Below are 24,416 nucleotides of genomic sequence, written 5' to 3'. Positions count from 1 at the left end.
CCCAAGCCTCCCCAGCTTCTCCTTCACCCAAATCCAGATAACAGATGTTCTGAAAGAGCTGCAAAACCTGGACCCCTACTAATCAGCTGGGCTAGACAATCTGGACCCTCTTTCTGAAATTATCTGCCGCCATTGTTGCAACCCCTAATACCAGTCTGTTCAACCTCTCTTTAGTGTCGTCTGAGATCCCTAAAGATTGGAAAGCTGCCGCGGTCATCCCCCTCTTCAAAGAGGGTGACATTCTAGACCCAAACTGTTATAGACCTATATCCATCCTGCCCTGCTTTCTAAAGTCTTTGAAAGCCAAGTTAATAAACAGATCACAGACCATTTCGAATCCCACCGTACCTTCTCTCCTGTGCAATCCGGTTTTCGAGCTGGTCACAGGTGCACCTCATCTACGCTCAAGGTACTAAACGATATCATAACCGGCATCAATAATAGACAGTACTGTGCAGCCATCTTCATCGACCTGGCCAAGGCTTTCGACTCTGTCAATCACCATATTCTTATCGGCAGACTCAACAGCCTTGGTTTCACAAATGACTGCCTCGCCTGGTTCACCAACTACTTCTCAGAGTTCATTGTGTCAAATCGGTGGGCCTGTTGTCCGGACCTCTGGCAGTCTCTATGGGGGTACCACAGGGTTCAATTCTCGGGTCGACTCTTTTCTCTGTATATATCAACGATGTCGCTCTTGCTGCTGGTGATTCTCTGATCCACCTCTACGCAGACGACACCATTCTGTATACATCTGGCCCTTTGGACACTGTGTTAACCTCCAAACGAGCTTCAATGCCATACAACACTCCTTCCGTGGCCTCCAACTGCTCTTAAATGCTAGTAAAACCAAACGCATGATTTTCAACCGTTCGCTGCCCGCACCCGCCCGCCTGACTAGCATCACTACTCTGGACGGTTCTGACTTAGAGTATGTGGACAACTACAATTACCTAGGTGTCTGGCTAGACTGTAAATTCTCCTTCCAGACCCATATTAATCCAAAATGAAATCTAGAATCGGCTTCCTATTTCGCAACAAAGCCTCCTTCACTCACGGCGCCAAACATACCCTCGTAAAACTGACTATCCTACCGATCCTCGACGATGTCATTTACAAAATAGCTTCCAACACTCTACTCAGCAAACTGGATGCAGTCTATCACAGTGCCATCCGTTTTGTCACCAAAGCCCCTTATACACCACTGCGACCTGTATGCGCTAGTCGGCAGACCCACTTGCTCCAGGTCATCTATAAGTCTTTGCTAGGTAAAGCTCTGCCTTATCTCAGCTCACAGGTCACGATAACAACACCCACCCGTAGCACGGGCTTCAGCAGGTATATCTCACTGGTCATCCCCAAAGCCAACACCTCCTTTGGCCACCTTTCCTTCCAGATCTCTGCTGCCAATGACTGGAACGGATTGCAAAAAAATATATAATATTCGCTGAAGCTGGAGACATATTTCCCTCACTAACTTTAAACATCAGCTATCTGAGCAGCTAACCGATCGCTGCAGCTGTACATACGCCATCTGTAAATAGCCCACCCAATCTACCTACGTCATCCCCATATTGTTTTTAATGTACTTTTCTGCTCTTTTGCACACCAGTATTTCTACCTGCACATCGCCATCTGCTCATCTATCACTCCAGCGTTAATTTGCTAAATTGTAATTACTTCACTACTATGGCCTATTTAAATAAAGGTGAAATAAAAATATAAATGTACAGAAATATACAGCGAGTGTTTCCTGTAAACATGAAATAACACCACAAGCCTCCAACCAATGACATCAATGTATACATTTATTTTATTTTAATTTTTTTGCATAAAGTAGATTCTTTGCATCATCCTTCATATTTGATTCCTTGGCTTGGACACTCAAGACGTAGAGAGAGTTCAGAGAGGTAAGAACATATCAGTGGGCTTCACCTTGTCAATCACGTCAATTCAATAGCAGAAACCTTTCTATATTAGTGCAAGTTGTGTAGCTCTTGGCTTTTTACACTATCCAGTTCGGTTGGTCATGTTTGGTCTGTGGTCGGTACATACAGTCACACTTCCTAATTGCACTTGAGGTTAGTTCATGTAGAAAAAAAGAAACTAGAAGCCGGACGTGAATGTCTGCTCTTGTCGTTTGTCATTTCATAGGTCTCTGCAGCTACAGGAAGGCCACTGGGTCAAACAGAGCAGTCCTGCAGATCGCTCTCGAGGTACCTCTGAAGACGCATGCAACGTGGACACGAGGACGACTGGGCCTTGCAAGTTGCGTGAAACATTGCCTTACACTCTTTACACCTGAGTGGGAGACAGAGCGAGTGAGTGTGTGGAGAGAAAGAGCGGGGTGAACTGATCACTGAGTGAACACATCCCAATGTATTGAAGTGACAAGGGCCCTACCTGGCAGTGGTGTCGAACTGGAAGGGGAAGATGATGTCACCGGCATGACAGATCTGGCAGATGTAGCCCCTCTGGGTGCAAAGGTCACATTGTTGAACGTGGTTGGAGGCAAACCGGATCAAAATATTCAAGTAGGCAACATATGTTCCCTCCGCTATCTAAAACACAACATGGAAAAATATACCATTTAAGCTTATTAACTACATCTACTTGGTTTCTGGTGGTGTGAATGTTAAGAATGTGTATTATTTCATTTTAAAGGGAAATGACTAACAGGTAAGTAATGACTGTATATAGTAGATACCTGTTGTAAGTCCATGACACTGTAGAGATGGCTTGATTCTAACAGGTATGTCCTTAGGCCCAGTCTTGAGAAAAATAACACAATAGTTATAGAAAGTCAATGAAAGCTTATGTGGAAATAATCAATGCATTGCCTTTTGGCCCAAATCTAGATCACATAAAATAAAGACCAGGGATGACTGGATTTCTCAGAATGCAGGATCAATATGATCCAGCTCACTTTGATAAACTTGCATTTGACCCAGTTCTGCAATACAAGAACACCCAAACAAAAGTCGCTCACACACACCTGGTCTGAATATCCTTGCATGGCCCACTGCGGCAGGTGAGCAGGTAGTGTCCTACAAGCTGCAGCCTCTGTCTGAGACTGTGTGCCTGGGCCATGGCCTCAACATGCTCCCACAGGTTAGGGTTCAAAAGGTGAAGGTTGAGCAGGGGCTCATGTTCAACCTGAGCCAGCAGTTCGAGGGCCTGTCTGGAGACCTACATGTACACAACCAGGGCAAAGGACACACGAGAGCAGTTTAACAACAAACACAAACAATATTGATCAAAGGAGAACAGGATTAGCTCAATGTCAAAGCAAAAAGACGAATGACAAAAATAGTTATTTTTCCATAGATGTGTGCAAATAAGAACAGGGTTCATACACATTTTGACAGGGAATTTCATGACCCAACAACTGGCGGTGTCTCTATGTACGTGTAAAGAAATTAAGCGTAATGTGGTATCAACACTGGAAGCCAGTGCTCTGATCCCATGTACCATCTCCCGTCGTTGTGCAAGGCACTTAACCCCCCGACAAAAGTGGAAAACCTGTTAGGCAACTGTGTAAAACACGTGGTCAACCCTCAGGTTGGAGAGCTACTGGGGGTGCAGGCTTTTGATCGAACCCTGATCAAACACAGAGACAGTTTATCAAGGTCTGGTTGAGCAGTTCATTTCTCAAATGTGATTTGTTAGTGGGGGACAGGAATAAAAGCCCACACTCCCCCATTAGCTCTCCTGGAGGATAGTTGACCAACCTTTGATGTAAAAGATTGCAACATTACAACCAAATACATTTTATGCCTTTAAATAATTTGTTCATTCAATATATTAATGATCATATGGCTATGGTAGGCTACAAATCTTTTTATTTCAGCAGAAGCAAGCCCACAAATTTTCTTCAGTCATATTTCTCTTAGCTACCTTAGACGTGTTTACTTTGCAGTTTGACTAGCATCTATTGAGTTGCAATGTCCCGTACATTGGATGGCCAAATCAACTTGAAAAGCAGTGCATTCGGAAAGTATTCAGACCCCTTGACTTTCCACATTTTGTTACCTTACAGCCGTATTCTAAAATAGAATAAATAAATAAAAAAATCCTCAATCTACACACGATACCCCATAATGACAGGGTGAAAACAGAAATACCTTATTTACATGAGTATTCAGACCCTTTGCTATTGATATCAATCTAAGATGGCGTAGCAGTCAGACGTCCTTGTCTTGTCCCATGTATATATCCGTTGCATTCTTTTAAATATTTTTTCCTAAACCCCAACTTCAAAATACTCTCCTGCAACCCGCCTCACCCAATGTGGTGTGGATCTGTTTTTTTTTCTAAAGTATTTCTATTTACCTCTAAACTGGAATACCTCAACTGAAGCTAACTAGCTACCAGCTATCAGTCAGCTAACCACTGCTAGCGGTCATCAGCTAACCTTTAGCTCGGAAAGCTCTCGCCAGTTCGTACAACGCATTTCAAACCAGAGCATACCGGACCGATTTTCCACTCCAACTAGCCTGGAGCTAGCCCATGCTAGACCCATCTCCCGGCTAGGGCTCCTGGGCTTCTCGACGTCAATGCACGAGGAGGAAAAAAACAGACTTTCCCCCATCGCAATGTCCCTCTAAGGGCCTTATGCTAGCCCCGCCCTGCTAACTGCTATCCCTGGCCCGCTAACTGTCTGAATCACCGGCTACGCATGCCTCTCCCTAATATCAATATACATTGTCCATTACTGTCCTGGTTAGTGATTACTGTCTTATTTCATTGTAGAGCCTCTAGCCCTGCTCAATATGCCTTAACCAACCATGTTGTTCCACCTCCTACATATGCGATGACATCACCTGGTTTAAACGTCTCTAGAGACTATATCTCTCTCATCATTACGCAATGCCTAGGTTTACCTCCAATGTACTCTCTTCCAAACCATACCTTTGTCAGTACATTATGCCTTGAATCTATGCTATCGTGCCCAGAAACCTGCTCCCTTTACTCTCTGTTCGGAACGTGCTAGAAGGCCAGTTCTTATAGCCTTTAGCCGTACCCTTATCCAGCTTCTCCTCTGGTGATGTAGAGGTTAATCCAGGACCTGCAGTGCCTAGCTCCACTCCTACTCCCCAGGTGCCCTCATTTGTTGACTTCTGTAACCGTAAAAGCATTGGTTTCATGCATGTTAACATTAGAAGCCTACTCCCTAAGTTTGCTTTAGCACATTCTGCCAAGCCGGATGTCTTAGCCGTGTCAATTCTGGCTTAGGAAAACCACCAAAAACCCTGAAATTTCCATCCCTAACTATAACATTTTCCGCCAAGATAGAACTGCCAAAGAGGGCGGTGTTGCAATCTACTGCAGAGATAGCCTGCAGGGTTCTGTCTTACTATCCAGGTCTGTACCCAAACAATTCAAGCTTCTACTTCTAAAAAAATCACCTTTTCAGAAACAAGTCTCTCACCGTTGCCGCTTGCTATAGACCACCCTCTGCCCCCAGCTGTGCCCTGGACACCAGATGTGAATTGATTGCCCCCCCCATCGATCTTCTGAGCTCGTGCTGCTAGGTGACCTAAACTAAACTAAGATTAAAATTAATCACTTACCTTTGATGATCTTCATCTGATGGCACTCCCAGGTCTCCATGAGACAATAAATGTTTGTTTTGTTCGATAAAGTTAATCTTTATGTCCAAATACCTCCTTTTTGTTTGCGCGTTTAGTCCAGTAATCCAAATGCACAAAGCGCGAGCACAAAGTCCAGACGAAAAGTCAAAAAAGTTCCATTACAGTTCGTAGAAACATGTCAAACGATGTATATAATCAATCTTTAGGATGTTTTTATCATAAATCTTCAATAATATTCCAACCGGACAATTCCGTTGTCATTAGAAAGGAAAGGGAACGGAGCTCGCGCTCACGGCCGTGCGCAATAAACAACTAAAGGCTTTCAGCTGAGCCACCTGCTTTGAGTGGTCTTATTCTCTCCCCTTTCACAATAGAAGCCTGAAACAACTTTCTAAAGACTGTTGACATCTAGTGGAAGCCTTAGGAAGTGCAATCTTTCTCAACAAAGCATCCTTCACTCATGCTGCCAAACATACCCTCGTAAAACTGACCATTCTACCGATCCTCGATGATGTCATTTACAAAATAGCCTCCAACACTCTACTCAACAAATTGGATGCAGTCTATCACAGTGCCATCCGTTTTGTCACCAAAGCCCCATATACTACCCACCACTGCGACCTGTATGCTCTCGTTGGCTGGCCCTCGCTTCATACTCGTCGCCAAACCCACTGGCTCCAGGTCATCTACAAGTCTCTGCTAGGTAAAGCCCCGCCTTATCTCAGCTCACTGGTCACCATAGCAGCACCCACACGTAGCACGTGCTCCATCAGGTATATGTCACTGGTCAACCCCAAAGCCCATTCTTCCTTTGGCCGCCTCTCCTTCCAGTTCTCTGCTGCCAATGACTGGAAATAACTGCAAAAATCTCTGAAGCTGGAGACTCTTACCTGCCTCACTAGCTTTAAGCACCAACTGTCAGAGCAGCTCACTGCACCTGTACATAGCTCATCTGTAAATAGCCCATCCAATCTACCTCATCCCCATACTGTATGTATTTATCTTGCTCCTTTGCACCCCAGTATCTCAACTTGCACATTAATCCTCTGCACATCCTACCATTCCAGTGTTTAATTGCTTTATTGTAATTACTTTGTCACCATGGCCTATTTATTGCCTTACCTCTTATCCTACCTCATTTGCACATGCTGTATATAGATTTTCCTACTGTATTATTGATTGTATGTTTGTTTATTCCATGTGTAACTGTGTTGTTGTATGTGTCGAACTGCTTTGCTTTATCTTGGCCAGGTCACAGTTGCAAATGAGAACTTGTTCTCAACTAGCCTACCTGGTTAAATAAAGGTGAAACATTTTTTAAAAAAAATATGAGACTCGAAATTGAGCTCAGGTGCATCCTGTTTCCATTGATCATCCTTGAGATGTTTCTACTACTTGATTGGAGTCCACCTGTGGTAAATTCAATTGATTGGACATGATTTGTAAAGGCACACACTTGTCTCAAAAGGTCCCACAGTTGACAGTGCATGTCAGAGCAAAAACCAAGCCATGAGGTCAAAGGAATTGTCCTTAGAGCTCTGAGACAGGATTGTGTCGAGGCACAGATCTGGGGAAGGGTACCAAAAAATGTCTGCAGCATTGAAGGTCCCCAAGAACACAGTGGCCTCGATCATTCTTAAATGGAACAAGTTTGGAACCACCAAGACACTTCCTAGAGCTGGCTGCCCGGCCAAAGTGTGTAATCAGGGGAAAGGGGCCTTGGTCAGGTAGGTGACCAAGAACCCGATGGTCACTTTGACAGAGCTCCTCTGTGGAGATGGAAGAACCTTCCAGAAGGACAACCATCTCTGCAGCACTCCACCAATCAGGCCTTTATGGTAGAGTGGTCAGACGGAAGCCACTACTCAATAAAACGCACATGACAGCCCACTTGAAGTTTGCCAAAAGGCACCTAAAGACTCCTAGATCATGAGAAACAAGATTCTCTGGTCTGATGAAACCAAGATTGAACTCTTTGGCCTGAATGCAAAGCGAAAAAAATCTATTTTAGAATAAGGGTGTAATGTAACAAAATGTGGAAAAAGTCAAGGGGTCTGAATACTTTCCGAATGTACTGTATCTACAAAACAGGTTTTAAACCTCATAATCCAAAAGAAAGGCAACATTAATATTTTTCCTAAAATTAATGTTCACTTCACATATTATTTTGATTATTTTCACGATTCAACAAAATTGTTGTTGATGCAACGAACGAAACAATCGTTTCAATGAATGGTAAACATTTTTTTATCAACTTTGTATGGCCTTATTCGTGAGTTCGGTGAAAAGTTTTTTGGGGACATGATGACATGACGAAAACATTATTACAAGCTAATAATAGCTTACCAGTTAACTACAGGGTATAAGATACTTTTGTGTATGTGGACACACCTTCAAATGAGTGGATTCGGCTATTTCAGCCACACTCATTGCTGACAGGTGTATAAAATCGAGCACACATCCATGCAATCTCCATTGACAAACATTGGCAGTAGAATGGCCTTACTTTAGATCTCAGTGACTTTCAACTTGGCACCGTCATAGGATGCCACCTTTCCAACAAGTCAGTTTGTCAAATGTATGCCCTGCTAGAGCTGCCCCGGTCAACTGTAAGTGCTGTTATTATAAAATGGAAATGTCTAGGAGCAACAACGGCTCAGCCGCAAAGTGGTAGGCAACACAAGCTCACAGAACAGGACTGCGAGTGCTGAAGCACGTAAAAATAGTTTGTCCTCAGTTCAAAACTGCCTCTGGTAGCAACGCCAGCACAATAACAGTTAGTCTGGAGCTTCATGAAATGGGTTTCCATGACCAAGCAGCCACACAAAAGCCTAAGATCACAATGCGCATTGCCAAGCATCGGCTGAAGTGTTGTAAAGCTCGCCGTCATTGGACTCTGGAGCAGTGGAAACGCGTTCTCTGGAGTGATGAATCACGCTTCACCATCTGACAGTCCGACAGACAAATCTGTGTTTAGCGGATGCCAGAACGCTACCTGCCCCAATGCATAGTGCCAACTGTAAAGTTTGGTAGAGAAGGAATAATGGTCTGGGGCTGTTTTTCATGGTTCGGGCTTGGTCCCTTAGTTCCATTGTAGGGAAATCTTAATGCTACAGCATACAATGACATTCTAGACGATTCTGTGCTTCCAACTTTGTGGCAACAGTTTGGGGAAGGCGCTTTCCTGTTTCAGCATGAAACGTGCACAAAGCGGGATCTGTACAGAAATGGTTTGTCGAGATCAGTGTGGAAGAATTTGACTAGCCTGCACAGAGCCCTAACCTCAACCCCATTGAACACCTTTGGGATGAACTGGAACGGTGACTGGAGTTTTATGACTATACAAACCCTAAAGAATAAGCTTTACCAAGGATGTGCTTTGACACAAATGTTAGCTCTGTGTGTGGTCCATAGACCCCGTGAGAGACTCACCTCGCGAGGCGTGAGGTCCCAGTTATGCACCATGCGGGAGGGTATGGCGATGGTGTCACCCTGGTGACAAGCGTCGCAATAGTACTTCCCTGAGAACTCGCACAGTCTGGCTTTTCCCCGGGAAACACCCACCGGCTTTGGACAACCTGCAGAGAAGGCGGTAATACATACTCGGTCTCTCCCAGTAACGGCATGGTAAGGGAAACTTAATGTTTACAAAAGAGTTGCCTGTTATTAGGTTATGCTTTAGAGCTACCTGCACACTTGAAGCCCTGAAGGTCCAGCCCCTTCTCTGTGGGCACTGTATATAGATGGGCCAGCAGCACCCCGTCCCCCTTCAGTCTATGCTGCACCAGTCTGTGGACGTTGCCCCATGCCCCAGTGGCTAACCCGGGGCTATTAGGCTCCCCGATCTCTCCATTCTCCAGGTAGGAGTCCAGGACTCCCCTGATGATGCCCCTCCAGGCACGCGCCTCCTCAGGGCTCTTGGCCCTCAGCTTGAGCGTATCTCTGGCTGTTACGACCCTAAAGAAAGCCGGTCCCCCCAGAGAAACGTCTGGGACCACGTCCCGTATCCCCTCGATGGGGTGGGAGCAGCACAGTACCTTTCGCCCATCCTGTACCCGGAAACTGTTGAGAGTCTCCAAGGAGAGGGAGAAGACCAGAGGAGTCCAGTTGCGAGCCTCTGCGTCCTGGGATAGGTACAGCACCGCCTCCTTAATGGCGTCTGACTCAGGGACTGTGGGACGCGTCCAGTCTAGCTCAAGTGGCTTCTGCTGCTCCTGCTCAACCGCAGTACCCCCTCGCTCGGGACTGGTGGGTACGGAGGGGGACGAAGGGGAAGATTTTCGGGGCTCTTCCAGGATGACAAAGCTGTCAGTGGACTGCAGCACCTCTGAATGGTCGTCAAGGCGGTGCAACGGGCGGAACTTGCTGACGGCCTCTGCGATGCGGTCCACCCAGTCCTCTGCCTCGTCATGGTTGGCTGCCCGCAGGTGGAGCCTCTTCCCTGGGAAGGCCAGGTCGAAGCGGCCCTCGGCCGAGACGACGCGGGCGTCTTCGCAACGCAGCAGGGAGCAGTTGTCACAGCAGGTGCGCTCCTCTGCGTTCAGGTAGAGGCGGAACTCGAAGGGCGAGAGCTCGCAGTAGTAGTCCCGCCACATGCCCACAGCGCCCCGCCGCTCCAGATGGCCCAGCTTCAGCAGCCCACGGAAAGGGTTGGACAGGCCTGAAAGAGAAGAGTGAAAGAAAAAAGGGAGGGAATGAAAGAGCGAGTGAAGTCAAGGGCGCCATTGAAAAACTGCAAAACAGATCTAAAGTGAGCGGGCCTTATTTCTGTCCAGATAAAAACTTTGCTAATGACACTCAAGTATAACAGGTTTTATTGTAACATGAATATAATTTTTGCACTGCGGATTCAACACATAAGTGTAATAACCCTTAGCCCTATACTATATGGATAGGGCTAAATTGAAATGTTTTTTTTTTTACAGAAGAAATATTGACAGCATATGCATAACCACGGTAGCAAAAAAAGGGACCAGTTTGAAGTATACGGGAATTTGAAAGCTTGTTCTATTGCCAACATAACTGGCTGATTCTAAAATACGATTTTACAGTATTAGGCTTTCACAATGCAATTCAAAGAAGCAGATCGTAATTTGTGAGCATAGAATGCATCTGCATTCAGATGTGTAAGTCTGCAGCAAATTTTCTTCACAATACAACAAAGATACGCTCATTCTATATACCTTTGCACAGTATATTACATGAGTTTTATGATATGGAAATGTTAAGCGCACATTTGAACTCACAGGTGTTTGGCTGGCTTATGACATCAAAGTGGTATTTATTATCTTTCAAAATACATTGAGTCCTCAGTTTACAGCATTTCCCTCAAAACTAGAGGTCGACCGATTAATCGGAATGGCCGATTAATTAGGGCCGATTTCAAGTTTTCATAACAAACGGAAATCGGTATATTTGGACATCGATTTGGCCGATTTTTTTTCTCTCTACACCTTTATTTAATTAGGCAAGTCAGTTAAGAACACATTTTTATTTTCAATGACGGCCTAGGCACGGTGGGTTAACTGCCTTGTTCAGGGGCAGAATGACAGATTTTTACCTTGTCAGCTCGAGGATTCAATCTTGCAACCTTACGGTTAACTAGTCCAACGCCCTAACCACATGCCTCTCATTGCACTCCACGAGGAGCCTGCCTGTTACGCGAATGCAGTAAGAAGCCAAGGTAAGTTGCTAGCTAGCATTAAACTTATCTTATAAAAAACAATCAATCATAATCACTTGTTAACTACACATGGTTGATGATATTACTAGTTTATCTAGCGTGTCCTGCGTTGCGCATTCGAAAAAGGACTGTCGTTGCTCCAACGTGTACCTCACCATAAACATCAATGCCTTTCTTAAACTCAATACACAGAAGTATATATTTTTAAACCTGTATATTTAGCTAAAAGAAATCCAGGTTAGCAGGCAATATTAAACAGGTGGAATCGTGTCACTTCTCTTGCGTTTATTGCACATAGTCAGGGTATATGCAACAGTTTGGGCCGCCTGGCTCGTTGCGAACTAATTTGCCAGAATCTTACGTATTTATGACATAACATTGAAGGTTGTGCAATGTAACAGGAATATTTAGACTTATGGATGCCACCCGTTAGATAAAATACGGAACGGTTCCGTATTTCACTGAAAGAATAAATGTTTTGTTTTCGAGATGATAGTTTCCAGATTCTAACATATTAATGACCTAAGGCTCGTATTTCTGTGTGTTATGTTATAATTAAGTCTATGATTTGATAGAGCAGTCTGAGCGATGGTAGGCACCAGCAAGCATTCATTCAAACAGCAATTTTGTGTGTTTCGCCAGCAGCTCTTCGCAATGCTTCAAGCATTGCGCTGTTTATGACTTCAAGCCTATCAACTCCCGAGATTAGGCTGATGTAACCGATGTGAAATGGCTAGCTAGTTAGCAGGGTGCGCGCTAATAGCGTTTCAAACGTCACTCGCTCTGAGACTTGGAGTAGTTGTTCCCCTTGCTCTGCATGGGTAACGCTGCTTCGAGGGTGGCTGTTGTCGGTGTTCCTGGTTCGAGCCCAGGTAGGAGCGAGGAGAGGGACGGAAGCTATTCTGTTACACTGGCAATACTAAAGTGCCTATAAGAACATCCAATAGTCAAAGGTATATGAAATACAAATCGTATAGAGAGAAATAGTCCTATAATTCCTATAATAACTACAACCTAAAACTTCTTACCTGGGAATATTGAAGACTCATGTTAAAACGAACCACCAGCTTTCATATGTTCTCATGTTCTGAGCAAGGAACTTAAACATTAGCTTCTTACATGGCACATATTACACTTTTATTTTCTTCTCCAACACTTTGTTTTTGCATTATTTTAACCAAATTGAACATGTTTCATTATTTATTTGAGGCTAAATTGATTTTATTGATGTATTATATTAAGTTAAAATAAGTGTTCATTCAGTATTGTTGTAATTGTCATTATTACAAATAAAAAAATAAAATAAAAAATAAAAAAACATTTTTATTTTTTTATAAATAAATCAGCCGATTAATCAGTATCGGCTTTTTTTGGTCCTCCAATAATCGGTATCGGTGTTGAAAAATCATAATCTGTCGACCTCTAAACAAAACATCTGCCGAAGTTGCCCAATTAGCAGGAGGGACGGGGCAACTTCTTGTCACGCACGGTGCTCAAATTCAGAACGGCTGTCAGTCAAAAGCCATGCAGATCTGAAGCGGAGAACCTGAGCGCTGACATTGTGTATAGCATGTTACTGTACAGCCACTGCGTTCCAATTTAGGCAAGTATCAAATCTGATTTGTCACATATACAACAGGTGTAGAGGTAGACCTTACCGTGAAATGCTTACTTACAAGCCCTTAACCAACGATGCTGTTGAGAAAATATTTACTAAATAAACAATAAAAAAATAAAAGAGCAACAATAAGAGACAGTGGCAGAAACACTATGTACAAGATAAGTACATAATCAGAGTCCAAATCTGCCATTTTCAACCCGTATATGGGCACGAGTGTAAAGGGCTACACATACTCCATCATAAGGAGGAAGTACCAGCAAGATAACCTATTTATAATTATCTGAAGTTGTAAGCAAAAATGAGGAAGCACATACCAAGAAGGTAAGACAGAATTCATGTACATTTCACAATAATAGAAGTTCTGGGCCTTGATATTTGTTTCACAATAATAGAAGTTCTGGGCCTTGATATTTGTTTCACAATAATAGAAGTGCTGGACTTTCCAATGACTCCTCATCATCGAAACAAAATTATTTGTTTCATCTTGCTTCTCTGAAACTACAAGTGTGACAAAAACCAGAATGATGGATGAAAACTAGGAACAATACTTTTGGCATGTCACCTCATGACCAAGGCCACTTGTGGTGGTGGTTGAGCACTGGTTACAACAGACTGCATCCCAAGGTGTTGTGTTCAAGAAGTGATAGAAGTGGTGGTGCTCCTGGTTTTGGGAGCTTACCTATCTGCCTGCGGTGAACCACGCTGGGGGGAGACTGGGGCGTCTCGGGCTCTGGAGGAGGAGAGGTCAATCCATTCACAAGAGCTGGGCCAAAGCCTAGTAAAGACTCATCGGGGTCAACCAGTTCCTCAAGGTGTGGCTTATAGATGTCATCCTCAGAGATCCAGGAGTGGGAATGCTGAGAAAGGGAAGACGGGTTTTACTTAGTGACGATTGGTGGCTAATTGAGCAAATCTTGAAATAGAATGATTGTTTCAGCATGTAACCATATAAATCCACAGATGCTTTATAATTTCGCAAAAACTTTGCACAATATGAATGCAAAGGTCAAGGAGAACTCAAAGAACTTAAGGTCAGGTCAACCACATGATGAGTGAGTCAGACTGAGTCTGATGAAGAGAGGGAGACCGAGAGAGAGAAAAATAAAAAAACAAGAGATTCAACTTACTGTGATTGAGTCTGTAGACACCCTCCTGCTTTGCACGCTGGTAGTACGGCATAGGTTTGTGTGGGCTGAAGGCGCAGAGGTGCTCTTAGCAGAATCTTCTGTCTTTTTCTCCTGTGCCGTCTCTGTGACAGGTAGGTGAGGAGTTGTCGCTGTACTCTCCACACAGTCACTGTGACTGGAGGGCACTTCAGTGTGCGAGGGCACTTCGGAAGGGACATGGGTCTTAGTGGACGGCTCCTCCTGGTCTGACCCCACTGAAGCAGGGTTAGAGGAGCCAGTGAGGGGTGTGAATGGCCCCTGGGTCTCGCCGTCAGAACCGCTGAAGGCCGTATTCTCTGAGAGGTGGTTTGCACCCGGAGTGGAAACGTACGAATCCTCGTGCATGGAATCCTGACTGGAGTTGGTACTCTCCCTGAAGTCTGTCAGAACACTGCAGTTACAGAAAGTAGGAAATGTCAGAGGTCAACAGAAATCACCAAATGAAAACGAGGGACAACATGTTATCTAACTTTTTCACTAATTTCTGTACACATCGTTAGTTGAAGCATGTTGCTTACATCACCTTTTTTGGATAAAAGCATCTGCTAAATGTCTTAATGGTTTGGAGATTAACCATGGCTGTGATTCAAAGGGCCTCAATTCTTCAGACAGGCACACTGACCCACACTCACGACTTACTCTTTAAGAGGCCTCTTGGCATTGACATCGTTCTCCAGTCTGGCAGAGATCTCCAGGTCACATGGCCAGGGCTCCTTGTCTGGGCTCTTGGGGTCATGACCCTGCAGCAGACTGTCTGAGCTTAGGCTGGAGGAGAGCTGAGATGACCCTGTGGTGTCCAGGCTCAAATTAGAAGAATTTAGAGAGGTCCTACCCCCTGAAACCCCCCCAATCACCCTCCTCTGCACCCCTGTCCCCCCATGCTGCACTTCGACCGTATCCGACCCGCCGGACGACAGTGACACCGTATCCCAAGAATCCTTGTGTTTGGTGAGACTGGGAAGGTCGACAGCGTCGGCCTGGGTGGTGAGGCAGAGGCCGGCCAGAGCCAGTGGGGTGGTGGTCCACTCGTTGAGCACGGCTGACTTGTACGAAAGGTTGAAGACCAGGGAGGCCAGGCCCTGGAGATAACTGAGCAGCACCTCACGCTCCTCAGGGTCCAGGAGCAGGGCGGAGGGCTGGTAGTGGGCCTGCAGGTTGGAGTCCTCACGGAATAGGGAGGCCAAGTAGCACTCCATCAGGCCGTGGTTGAGGGCCAGTCGCAGCCAGGCCCGGCAGCGACCCACGTCCGTACCCACAAAGCTCAGCTTCTCCAGCTCCGTGATCACGTCACTGAGGGGGCCAGGAGACATTAGAGAATCGTTTTATGTACAGTATACAGTAAACATTCTACACCACCTGATCTTAAACCTTTACTAAATTGTCATTCTGCTTAACACCTAAAAACAGGGTATATGCAGGGTCCATGAAGTTTCATTTAAAGACTAAGACCTTTTTAACACACACCTGCTAATATTCCTCTCCAGAAAGAAGTCCATGTAGGCAATAATTATTATTAGGGCTGGCTCATTTTATCAAGGTGTACTATTTCAGCAATGTAAATTCTCCTGGAGCCTAACGGATGTTGTAGCATAGCGGTTGACTATAGATGGCTGAACAACACTTTTCAAATCAGATGTGCCAGCGCTACACCACTTGATATTGTTAAGCCTAATAACATATATCGACACAAAGCGTAAAAAAAAAATGGAGGTGCTGTTTTTTTGGGGACCGATTTGCGTAATGATTTGTCAACTTGCGCACAATCCCCCTGTCCTTGACATCCGGTCTGCTGCTGGCTCTTTTGCGTGTCTTGACCAGTCAGTCACGGAAATCGCAGGTCGTGCACAACACACAAAGCTCAAGGCGCGCGCTCCACTTTCCTCCGGTATTTATTTAGCAAGCGTGATAACATCACTCCAGACACGCAAAAACTTATAGAAAACGTAGCAGCCTATACACCTAAACATAAGTGATCTGACATTCTGTATTGCATGGAAACAAGAATATATTTCAGTCTGATCAACTGTAGGCTACTAACAGCAGCAGCTGCAGTCTAGCCTACTATGCTCCCTGTCCCTCTGGCAGGACTAAACAAAGCCGTGAGACACAGACGGTAACGTTGTGTAAGCTATTTATAATAATAATAAATGTAATTTGTAAAGCGCTTTTCTCACACCTAAAGGCGCTGAAGAAAATATGGACTAATAAAAACAATCCTAACACAGAACATTGAAAGCAGACAATCAAAGTCATATACTGGTGTCGTCAGACGCGGTGGACAGGAGAACAGAATTAACATTGGTCCTTGAAAGCTTTTCTTATTAACAGCTCAGTCTTTAGCGGAGCCTTGAACGAGGCCAGAGACTCTGCAGCCCTGACACAATAGGATCACATTTGGTTTATATACAAATTTGGGCTAACTTGGCGACCTAGACTTTTTCAATCCAAAATGATTAACTGGAATGAATCAATAAACAAAATAGCTGACATGGACTGTGAGTTCATGTTTAATTAGGCCTACAGTTGCATAGGGCAGGACTACACAATGCAAACCTGCATAAAGCAAGCTCTCCCCTATGAGTTTTATTGTCCAATCATGTTGCATTCTCTGTGCATAGGAAACAACCCTAGTCCTTCTTTAAAATATAATGAATATGAACAAGTACAAGGTTCCTGCAGTTCGACAGGGTTCTCATCCTCCCCAAGGCCAGGAGATTAAAAAAAACAACATGTGACCTGATTAGAAAAAAACTCATGTCTCATCATAGCCCATATTCAACCTTTTTAAAAACAGATCATGTCATACCGTATAAGGCACAGCGTTTTACCTTATTAGGTTACCAGATCAGGAAAAACTACAGGCGCCAGATTTTCATTTTCTTGCCACAACACTCCGGGACCTGTGGTGCCACCTCTGGCATGGGGTGGCCCATCAAATTCAATTTTATTGGTCGCATTCACAGATTTAGCATATGTTATTACGGGTGATTAGGCTACCCCAAATGGACTAATCATTATCTAGATCAAACTACTGTAAGCGTTCAGAAAAGTTGACTTCGATAGCAATATCAGCTAGAATAATACTCAATACAATAACACTGAACAAATGCCTTGAAGTCAAATATCTAGCACTGTTACTGTATAAAATCCCTAACATCTGGAGATCTAGGGTGTGCAGGATTGTGATCCAGCACTGCTCAAACACACCCGTGTCAGCATAACAAGGTCCTGTTGAGAAGTGGATTTTTACAATCTGGTGTGTTGGAGTGGGGCTGGGGGAAAAAAAAAGGTCTACACACCCAGTAGCTCTCCTGGAGGTATTATACTATAACAAGTTGAATAAATGAGTCCCTCATTCAGTGAATCAGGTATCAAATGGCTATACTTCGAAGCTAGGTAGCTAAGCAGAAGGGCTCTAGACAGGCTTTTTCCAGTGGCCAAGTAACACGTGAAGAACTATTTCATCTAACATGTTCAGGAAATGCATGATGGATATTTTGATGTGCAACACATCAAAATAGGACTCGGAATAATCAAATATATTTTGAAAGATGAATGTGTCTGCATGTCTTTTGTGCATATTGGCTTAGGCTATATAATTTACCACCTGAGGAAGTGGGAACTCACACAGACTGCTAACTCTAAATATGATATTGTTGCTAGATCGCCATGCAATTGATCCAACAGTGCATTTAATGTCCAACAAAAAATGTCCCATTAGACCTATAACGTTACTGTATATGCTACTTGATTTATTCACCGCAAATGGCACACTGCGCGCCATTGGCGCATCGTCTCAATCACATATACTTCAATAGTGGTACTCTGTTAGTGTTATTTCATCTATATTGACAGGCGAGAAATAATTGTTATACTCACATCAGGCTGAGACTCGCCTCTTTTTTAGGAACAGTAACAGTAGTTTTAAAAAATGGCGTCTTCCCGCAATTACATTTTCAGATGCTGCTCATGCACTTTGCTGTGTTACAAAGTGGGATTAAAACAAATTGAATTGTCCATTTTTGTCAACAATCTACACAATTTTTGACAGAGTACTCTAACATTTGCAAAAAAAATAAAACACTAATATATTTCGATAAGTATTTAAAACACCCGGAGTAATTACATGATATTGCTACCAAAGGTGTTCTTACAGCAGTGAGTCTTTCTGGGAAAGACTAAGAGCTTCGCACCCTTGGATTGTACATTATTATTTAAAACTCTGTCAAGCTGGTTGTTGATAATTGCTAGACAGTCATTTTCAAGTCTTGCCATTGATTTTCAAGGTGATTTAAATCAAAAGGCCACTCAAGAACATTCACGTGCTTCTTGGTAAGCAACCAGTGTACAAAACATTAGGAACATCTGCTCATTCCATGACAGACTGACCAGAAGAAAGCTATGATCCCTTATTGATGTCAACTGTTATATCCACTTCAAAATCAGTGTAGCTGAAGGGGGGGGTGTTAAAGGAGGATTTTTAAGCCTTGAGACAGATTATGTGTGCCATATAGAGGGTGAATGGGCGAGATAATGGATTTAAGCGCCTTTGAACAGGGTATGGTAGGAGCTGCCAGGCACATCGGTTTGAATGTGTCAAGAACTGCAACACTACTGGGTTTTTCATGCTCAATAGTTTCCCGTATGTATCAATAATGGTCCAACACCCAAAAGACATCCAACCAACTTGACAACTATGGGAAGCATTGAAGTCAACATTAGCTAGCATCCCTATGGCATGCTTTCAACACCTTGTAGAGTCCCTGCCCCAACTAATTGAGGCTGTTCTGAGGGCAAAAGGGGGTACAACTCAGTGTATATTTACTCAAAGGGCTATTCAATGTGAGGCACATTGTGAGGCACTGGAAAACTTCCCCGGTCTTTGTGGTTAAATCTGTGTTTGAAATTCACTGCTTGACTAAGTGGCCTTAGAGATAATTGTATGTGTGGGGTACAGAGCTGAGGAAGTCATTCAAAAAAAATCATGTTAAACACTATTATTGCAAACAGAGAGTCCATGCAACTTAAGCACATTTTTACTCCTAGTCTTGCCGTAACAAAGGAGTTGAATACTTATTGTCTCAAGACATTTCAGCTTTTCATTTTTAATTAATTTGTAAAACTTTCAAAAAACATAATTCCACTTTAACATTATGGGGTATTATGTGTAGGCCAGTGACCAAAAAAGTCTAAATGTAATCCATTTTAAATTCAGGCTGTAAGACACAACGTGGAAAAAGTCAAGGGGTGTGAATACTTTCCGAAGGCACTGCACTTTCATTGCAGAAAGCAGGTTAATGCACATTAACCAAATAATGGTTTTAGAACAAAAACATTTGCAGGAACGCTGTGTAGCCTAATCAGCGATGTAAGCAAAATTGCTTCGGTAGGAGGGCAATGTCGGGGTCGGAAATGTAGTGTTCTTTCAAATTGTATAGGCTACCGCGCTCTCTCTGGCAACAGCTCCTCCAATCACGGAACCTATGTGTATAAGGCATTTTTTGGGGGGGTGTTATATTAACAGAGGGTAACAGAGACCCCCTAAGAGGGGTCTGTAGGGTTATCTGTAGGGGGAAGTGTAATTGTTAGTGTACAGCTCCAGGCTTCCACCCACCCGTGAGTGACCGTCTTGAGAAGGCTCCAGAACACAGGCTGGGGGAGGGGTCCCCGGGACGCCCCTTTCCTGCCATGTCCTCCGGCCTTGGAGCGGACATATTTGCTCTTGATGCCGTGGATAAAGACGGCCTCCAGAGAAGCGCACAGCAGGTTGGCGTCGCCATCCTCGCTGGTTACCACGGCATCGGTCATCACGTAGCGCTTCTGCAGAGCCTTGAGTGACCACGCCAACTTCTCTTTGATCCACTAAAAAAATGGTGAGATGGGTTAAATCAAAATGTATATATATATATAGTACTCAGTTTACTTCCTTTCAGCTTCCCTTTCCCTAAGGCGACAACCTGAAATGTAGGCCTATTAAAAATGTGGAAATCAATGTAGTCATAGGTACATTACATAACTTGGTGAAAACCTCTGCATAAAGAATCAAAAATATGAAAGGCAGTGGGACATTACATTGCTTCCATTATGGCATCAATCAGATCCAACATTTTGTCACGATGACAAGGATCGGCCGTCGGCCTTGGGTCAAAAAGTTGTGCAATAAAGGTAGTAGGGAAAAATATAGTTTGTGGGCCTTGAATGATAAAACGCAGCATCATATATGATGCAAAATGCTTCATACCGGCTGGATTTCTAAAGTTACACACATTGAAAACTTGATGGGTGACATGCAAACATTTTGGGACTATAACAACGGACTAATAAAACAAATATCAAAATAGTTTTTGGGTGGAGTTTTCCTTTAACATACATACATCTAGATTGAATTTACGAACACACCCGAAATCGTAAAATGTCTAGCTAGTCATTTGTTATGCTAACAAGCTAGCAAGAGGTTGCATAGCAACACCATCAACTTCCAGTAGATAGGCAAAGCGCTAGTAAGCTCAACTGAAAGGATACCCTTCGTTTCCAGTATACTAAAATGATCTAAAAGTATATAGTAATTTAGTATGGGTATTCGAACACAGCTCAGGAGTAGCTAAATGTGTTTGTTAATTAAACGGTCACTTACTGTGAGACTGGCAGTTATTTGCTTGACAATCACCGGCTGACAAAATGTCATGACCGCCACAGCCCTAAGTGGGCTAAAATTCCACAGGCCACAATCAACAGCCTGATCAACTCCATACGAAGATGTGTGCGCTACTGTCACACCAGACACTAACTGGTCTTCTGATCCACATCCCTACCTCTGTGACCAACAGATGCATATCTGTATTCCCAAGTCATGTGAAATCCATAGATTAGTGTGTATTGAATTTATTTCAATTGACTGTTTTCCCTGATATGAACTGTAACTCAGTAAAATCTTTGAAATTGTGGCATGTTGAGATTATTTTTGTTTAGTATAATTTGGACCATGCACGGGCTATATACTCATTTTGGAGTAGAACTGAGCTTCTCAGTCCTTCACCACAAGCCCCCCCTCCACTGTTAGACATTTTGCAAGAGGAAACACTGCAAGTCTGTACAGTAGAGTATAGTACACATTACAGTAGCGCACAGTACAATGTACTGTAATGTACTCTACCGTGCTGTCCAAACGTGTGAAATTTAGGCTATTTCAGATGTGGTGCGGACTAACAAAATGTGTTCGTTTGGGGGCAGAGCTCATTACAATAATAGCCAGTGTATATAATAATACCCAACTTTGCAGAAGGACAGGTCTACTGCATATTTTGCCCTTTGTGTGCCTATTCAGGGTTACATGACCATGAAGAGAATGATATAGCCATAATTATGCATTTCTGTATAGCACAGATCAAGGACCTGTGATGTAATTATGTTACCATACTGCCGTTACCGAATGTAAATCCACTTCACCTACTGTAGTTCAATAACCAAAATATATTTATTTTCTTTTCAAACTCAAGGTGCCATGTCACAGCTGACACCCCATTCTTTCTGCAGACATCTTTGAATCTTGATTCACAGCAGATATTTGACAGTTTTTGGAAAATGTGGTCGAAAAAAAAAAAAAAAGAATTAGTGCGATTTTACTACAACTCTGTTACCAAACGCATCTGCAGTTCGTCCAGTAAATGTGTATTTGTAAAACGTTCCGTGTAAATTCTTCAAAGACGTCCATGTGCATAGCGTTGTATGGTTTGTTAAACTTTGAAAATCAACAGGTTTGGTTTGGCATACATTTCAAAGTGAAAAATCTGAATCAATGCGTAATGCATCCATGTGTTACTCAAACACTAACAAAGTAGGCCCTGTGTGAGAGATATCTGATCAACTTTTCAGTGTTAAGTGGAAGTGGTTTATTGAATTAAACAGGCTATTTACAGCAAAAGAGGTTGAGCCTACCTGCTTGACGTCTTCCGCCTCTGGCCCCGTATCTGGGGTCTGTGTGGCTAGCATCGTGCCTCCAGGGATGTGTTACTCTCACATGACATGCTGTGACATACAAATAAGATATCCGCTGTGGTTATACTGGCAAAAACAAGCTGAACCAAGAATAACTCACTGAAAAATACATTGTCAGTCAGTTCTGCAATTCCCAGCCCCCGTTCTTCTCAATGTAGGTGACACTTGACATATAGTGCTTTCAGAAAGTGTTCAGACCCCTTGACTTTTTCCACATTTTATGTTACAGCCTTTTATTCTAAAATTGATGAAATAATCCCCCCCTACCTCAATCTACACACAACACCGCACAATTGAAGCAAAAATAGGTTGACGTTTTTGCAAAATAAAATAAAAATGCAATTTCACATTTACATAAGTATTCAGACCCTTGACTCAGTACTTTGTTATTAGATCGGGTTCAAGTAAAGGCTCTGGCTGGGCCACTTAAGGACAATGAGACAATTGTCCCAAATCCACTCCTGGGCTTTCTTGGCTGTGTGCTTAGGGTCGTTGTCCTGTTGGAAGGTGAACCTTTGAACCAGTCTGAAGTCCTGAGCGCTCTGGAGCGGGTTTTCATCAAGGATCTCTCTGTACTTTACTCCGTTCAGCTTTCCCTCAGCCCTGACTAGTCTCAGTCCCTGCCGCTGAAAAACATCCCCACAGCATGATGCTGCCACCACCATGCTTCACCGTAGGGATGGTATTGACCAGGTGATGAGCAGTGCCTGGTTTCCTCCAGATGTGACGCTTAGCATTCAGGCCAAAGAGTTACATCTTGGTTTCATCAGACCAGAGAATATTGTTTCTCATGGTCAGTCTTTTAGGTGCCTTTTGGCAAACTCCAAGCGGGCTGTCATGTGCATTTTACTGAGGAGTGGCTTCCGTCTGGCCACTCTACCATAAAGGCCTGATTGGTGGAGTGCTGCAGAGATGGTTGTCCTTCTGGAAGATTCTTCCATCTCCACAGAGGAACTCTGGAGCTCTGTCAGTGACCATCGAATTCACTTCTCCCCTGAATGCTCAGTTTGTCTGGGTGACCAACTCTACGAAGAGTCTTGGTGGTTACAAACTTCTTCCATTTAAGAATGATGGAGGCTAATGTGTTCTAAGGGACCTTCAATGCGGCATAATATTTTTTTGGTACCCTTCCTCAGATCTGTTCCTTGACACAATCCTGTCTCGGAGCTCTATGAACAATTCCTTCGACCCCAAGGCTTGGTTTTTGCTCTGACAAGCACCGTCAACTGTGGGAACTTTTTAGACAAGTGTGTGCCTTTCTAACTCATGTCCAATCAATTTAAATTTACCACAGGTGGACTCCAATCAAGATGTAGAAACATCATGCACCTGAGCTCAATTTCATAGCAAAGGGTCTAAATACTTATGTAAATGTTTTTTATTTTATACATTTAACAAAACTCTAAAACTGTTTTTGCTTTCTCATTATGGGGTACTGTAGATTGAGAGAAAACAATATTTTTTTTTAGAATAAGGCTGTAATGTAACCAAATGTGGTAAAAGTGAATGGGTCTGAACACTTTCTGAACGCACTGTATTTAAAGTAAGCAAACACAGACTAAAAGGGCTGTGACATTCATTGACATTAATAGAATCTTACGTCTGCATTTTCGGTTTGAACTGAAGTAGCCTATCGGTGAGTGGACACTTCAGATGTTAGGCCTAGATATTAATCATACGGTCTGCTGGGGTTTTTGTTGACGGTAAGATATGTAGCCACAGAGCAAAAATGACACCGGTTCACTTCCTGAAAGAACTGGAAAAACGGAACGTCCAGTAGTACTCGTACTCATGAGAACATTACCGTGTGTGTGTGTCAAAAGCTGTGGCTTGATCTTTGGATTCCTTGCTGTGTCCATCTAGCTACGTTAACTACAGTAGTGCACAAAACAACATTACTTTATTACTCCTAACACTCAATGCCCAATGTTTACGTCTCCAAATCAGCTTGAGAACCCCCAGTATTGTCGTCTTGAAGCGATGTCAATAAAAAGCCAAATATACAATATACATACATACCTAACGATGTATATTTGCCAAGAAATATAGATAAAAACATAAAAGGAACCTCGCGTATCTAAGTTAGCTAACTTACATACCGTGTAATTGAGTTGGGCTACAGGCGTCGTTAGTTAGCTATGTTTAAAGAGAAAAGAAGCGAAACAAGATTTTTTCCCCACCGCTTTGTTGTTCTTGTTTGACTCCTACATGGACAGCAACATTGTCTCATGATGTCATTTCTCTCACACGTAGATTCCTTAGCCTAATATAGAAAGAATAGTCGACTCGGACGTGTCTTCGATCTTCAACTAACGTTAACTCAGATTCAGGTTAAACTCAATGAGAGAACAAATGCA

At 43.4% G+C, this 24,416-nt stretch overlaps 1 protein-coding gene across 4 annotated transcripts; it reads right to left on the bottom strand.

Moving 5' to 3' along the window:
• Positions 1 to 1,790: 1,790 nt before the first annotated feature.
• Positions 1,791 to 24,416, bottom strand: LOC129860370 (putative pleckstrin homology domain-containing family M member 1P). 4 transcript variants are annotated; one of them, XM_055930720.1, is made up of 12 exons: positions 24,240 to 24,416; positions 22,000 to 22,089; positions 19,679 to 19,926; positions 14,704 to 15,354; positions 14,026 to 14,455; positions 13,578 to 13,755; positions 9,283 to 10,254; positions 9,027 to 9,172; positions 2,996 to 3,189; positions 2,708 to 2,771; positions 2,404 to 2,561; positions 1,791 to 2,301 (listed from the first exon to the last, which is right to left on the bottom strand). In XM_055930720.1, exons 2-12 carry the CDS (start codon positions 22,051 to 22,053, stop codon positions 2,184 to 2,186), a joined length of 3,213 nt encoding a protein of 1,070 aa, XP_055786695.1. In that variant the 5' UTR covers positions 22,054 to 22,089; positions 24,240 to 24,416; the 3' UTR covers positions 1,791 to 2,183. The 4 variants fall into 4 exon arrangements, with proteins under 4 accessions (XP_055786695.1, XP_055786697.1, XP_055786696.1 ...); XM_055930722.1 differs by having other exon boundaries at positions 24,159 to 24,245; XM_055930721.1 differs by lacking the exon at positions 24,240 to 24,416 and adding an exon at positions 23,660 to 24,092.

This window comes from Salvelinus fontinalis, chromosome 8 (assembly GCF_029448725.1).
Source record: "Salvelinus fontinalis isolate EN_2023a chromosome 8, ASM2944872v1, whole genome shotgun sequence".
Classification (NCBI taxonomy): Eukaryota; Metazoa; Chordata; class Actinopteri; order Salmoniformes; family Salmonidae; genus Salvelinus; species Salvelinus fontinalis.
The sequence above is the reverse complement of the archived record's forward strand: the minus strand, read 5'-3'. Positions and strand labels throughout refer to the sequence as shown.

Coding starts and splice junctions, on each gene's coding strand:
- LOC129860370 (XM_055930720.1), bottom strand. CDS start 22,053: ATGCTAGCCACACAGACCCCAGATACGGGGCCAGAGGCGGAAGACGTC. Junction 10,255..13,577: donor GGTTCACCGCAGGCAGATAG/GTAAGCTCCCAA, acceptor CTTCTCTTTCAG/GCCTGTCCAACCCTTTCCGT. Junction 2,562..2,707: donor GTGTCATGGACTTACAACAG/GTATCTACTATA, acceptor GTTGTGTTTTAG/ATAGCGGAGGGAACATATGT.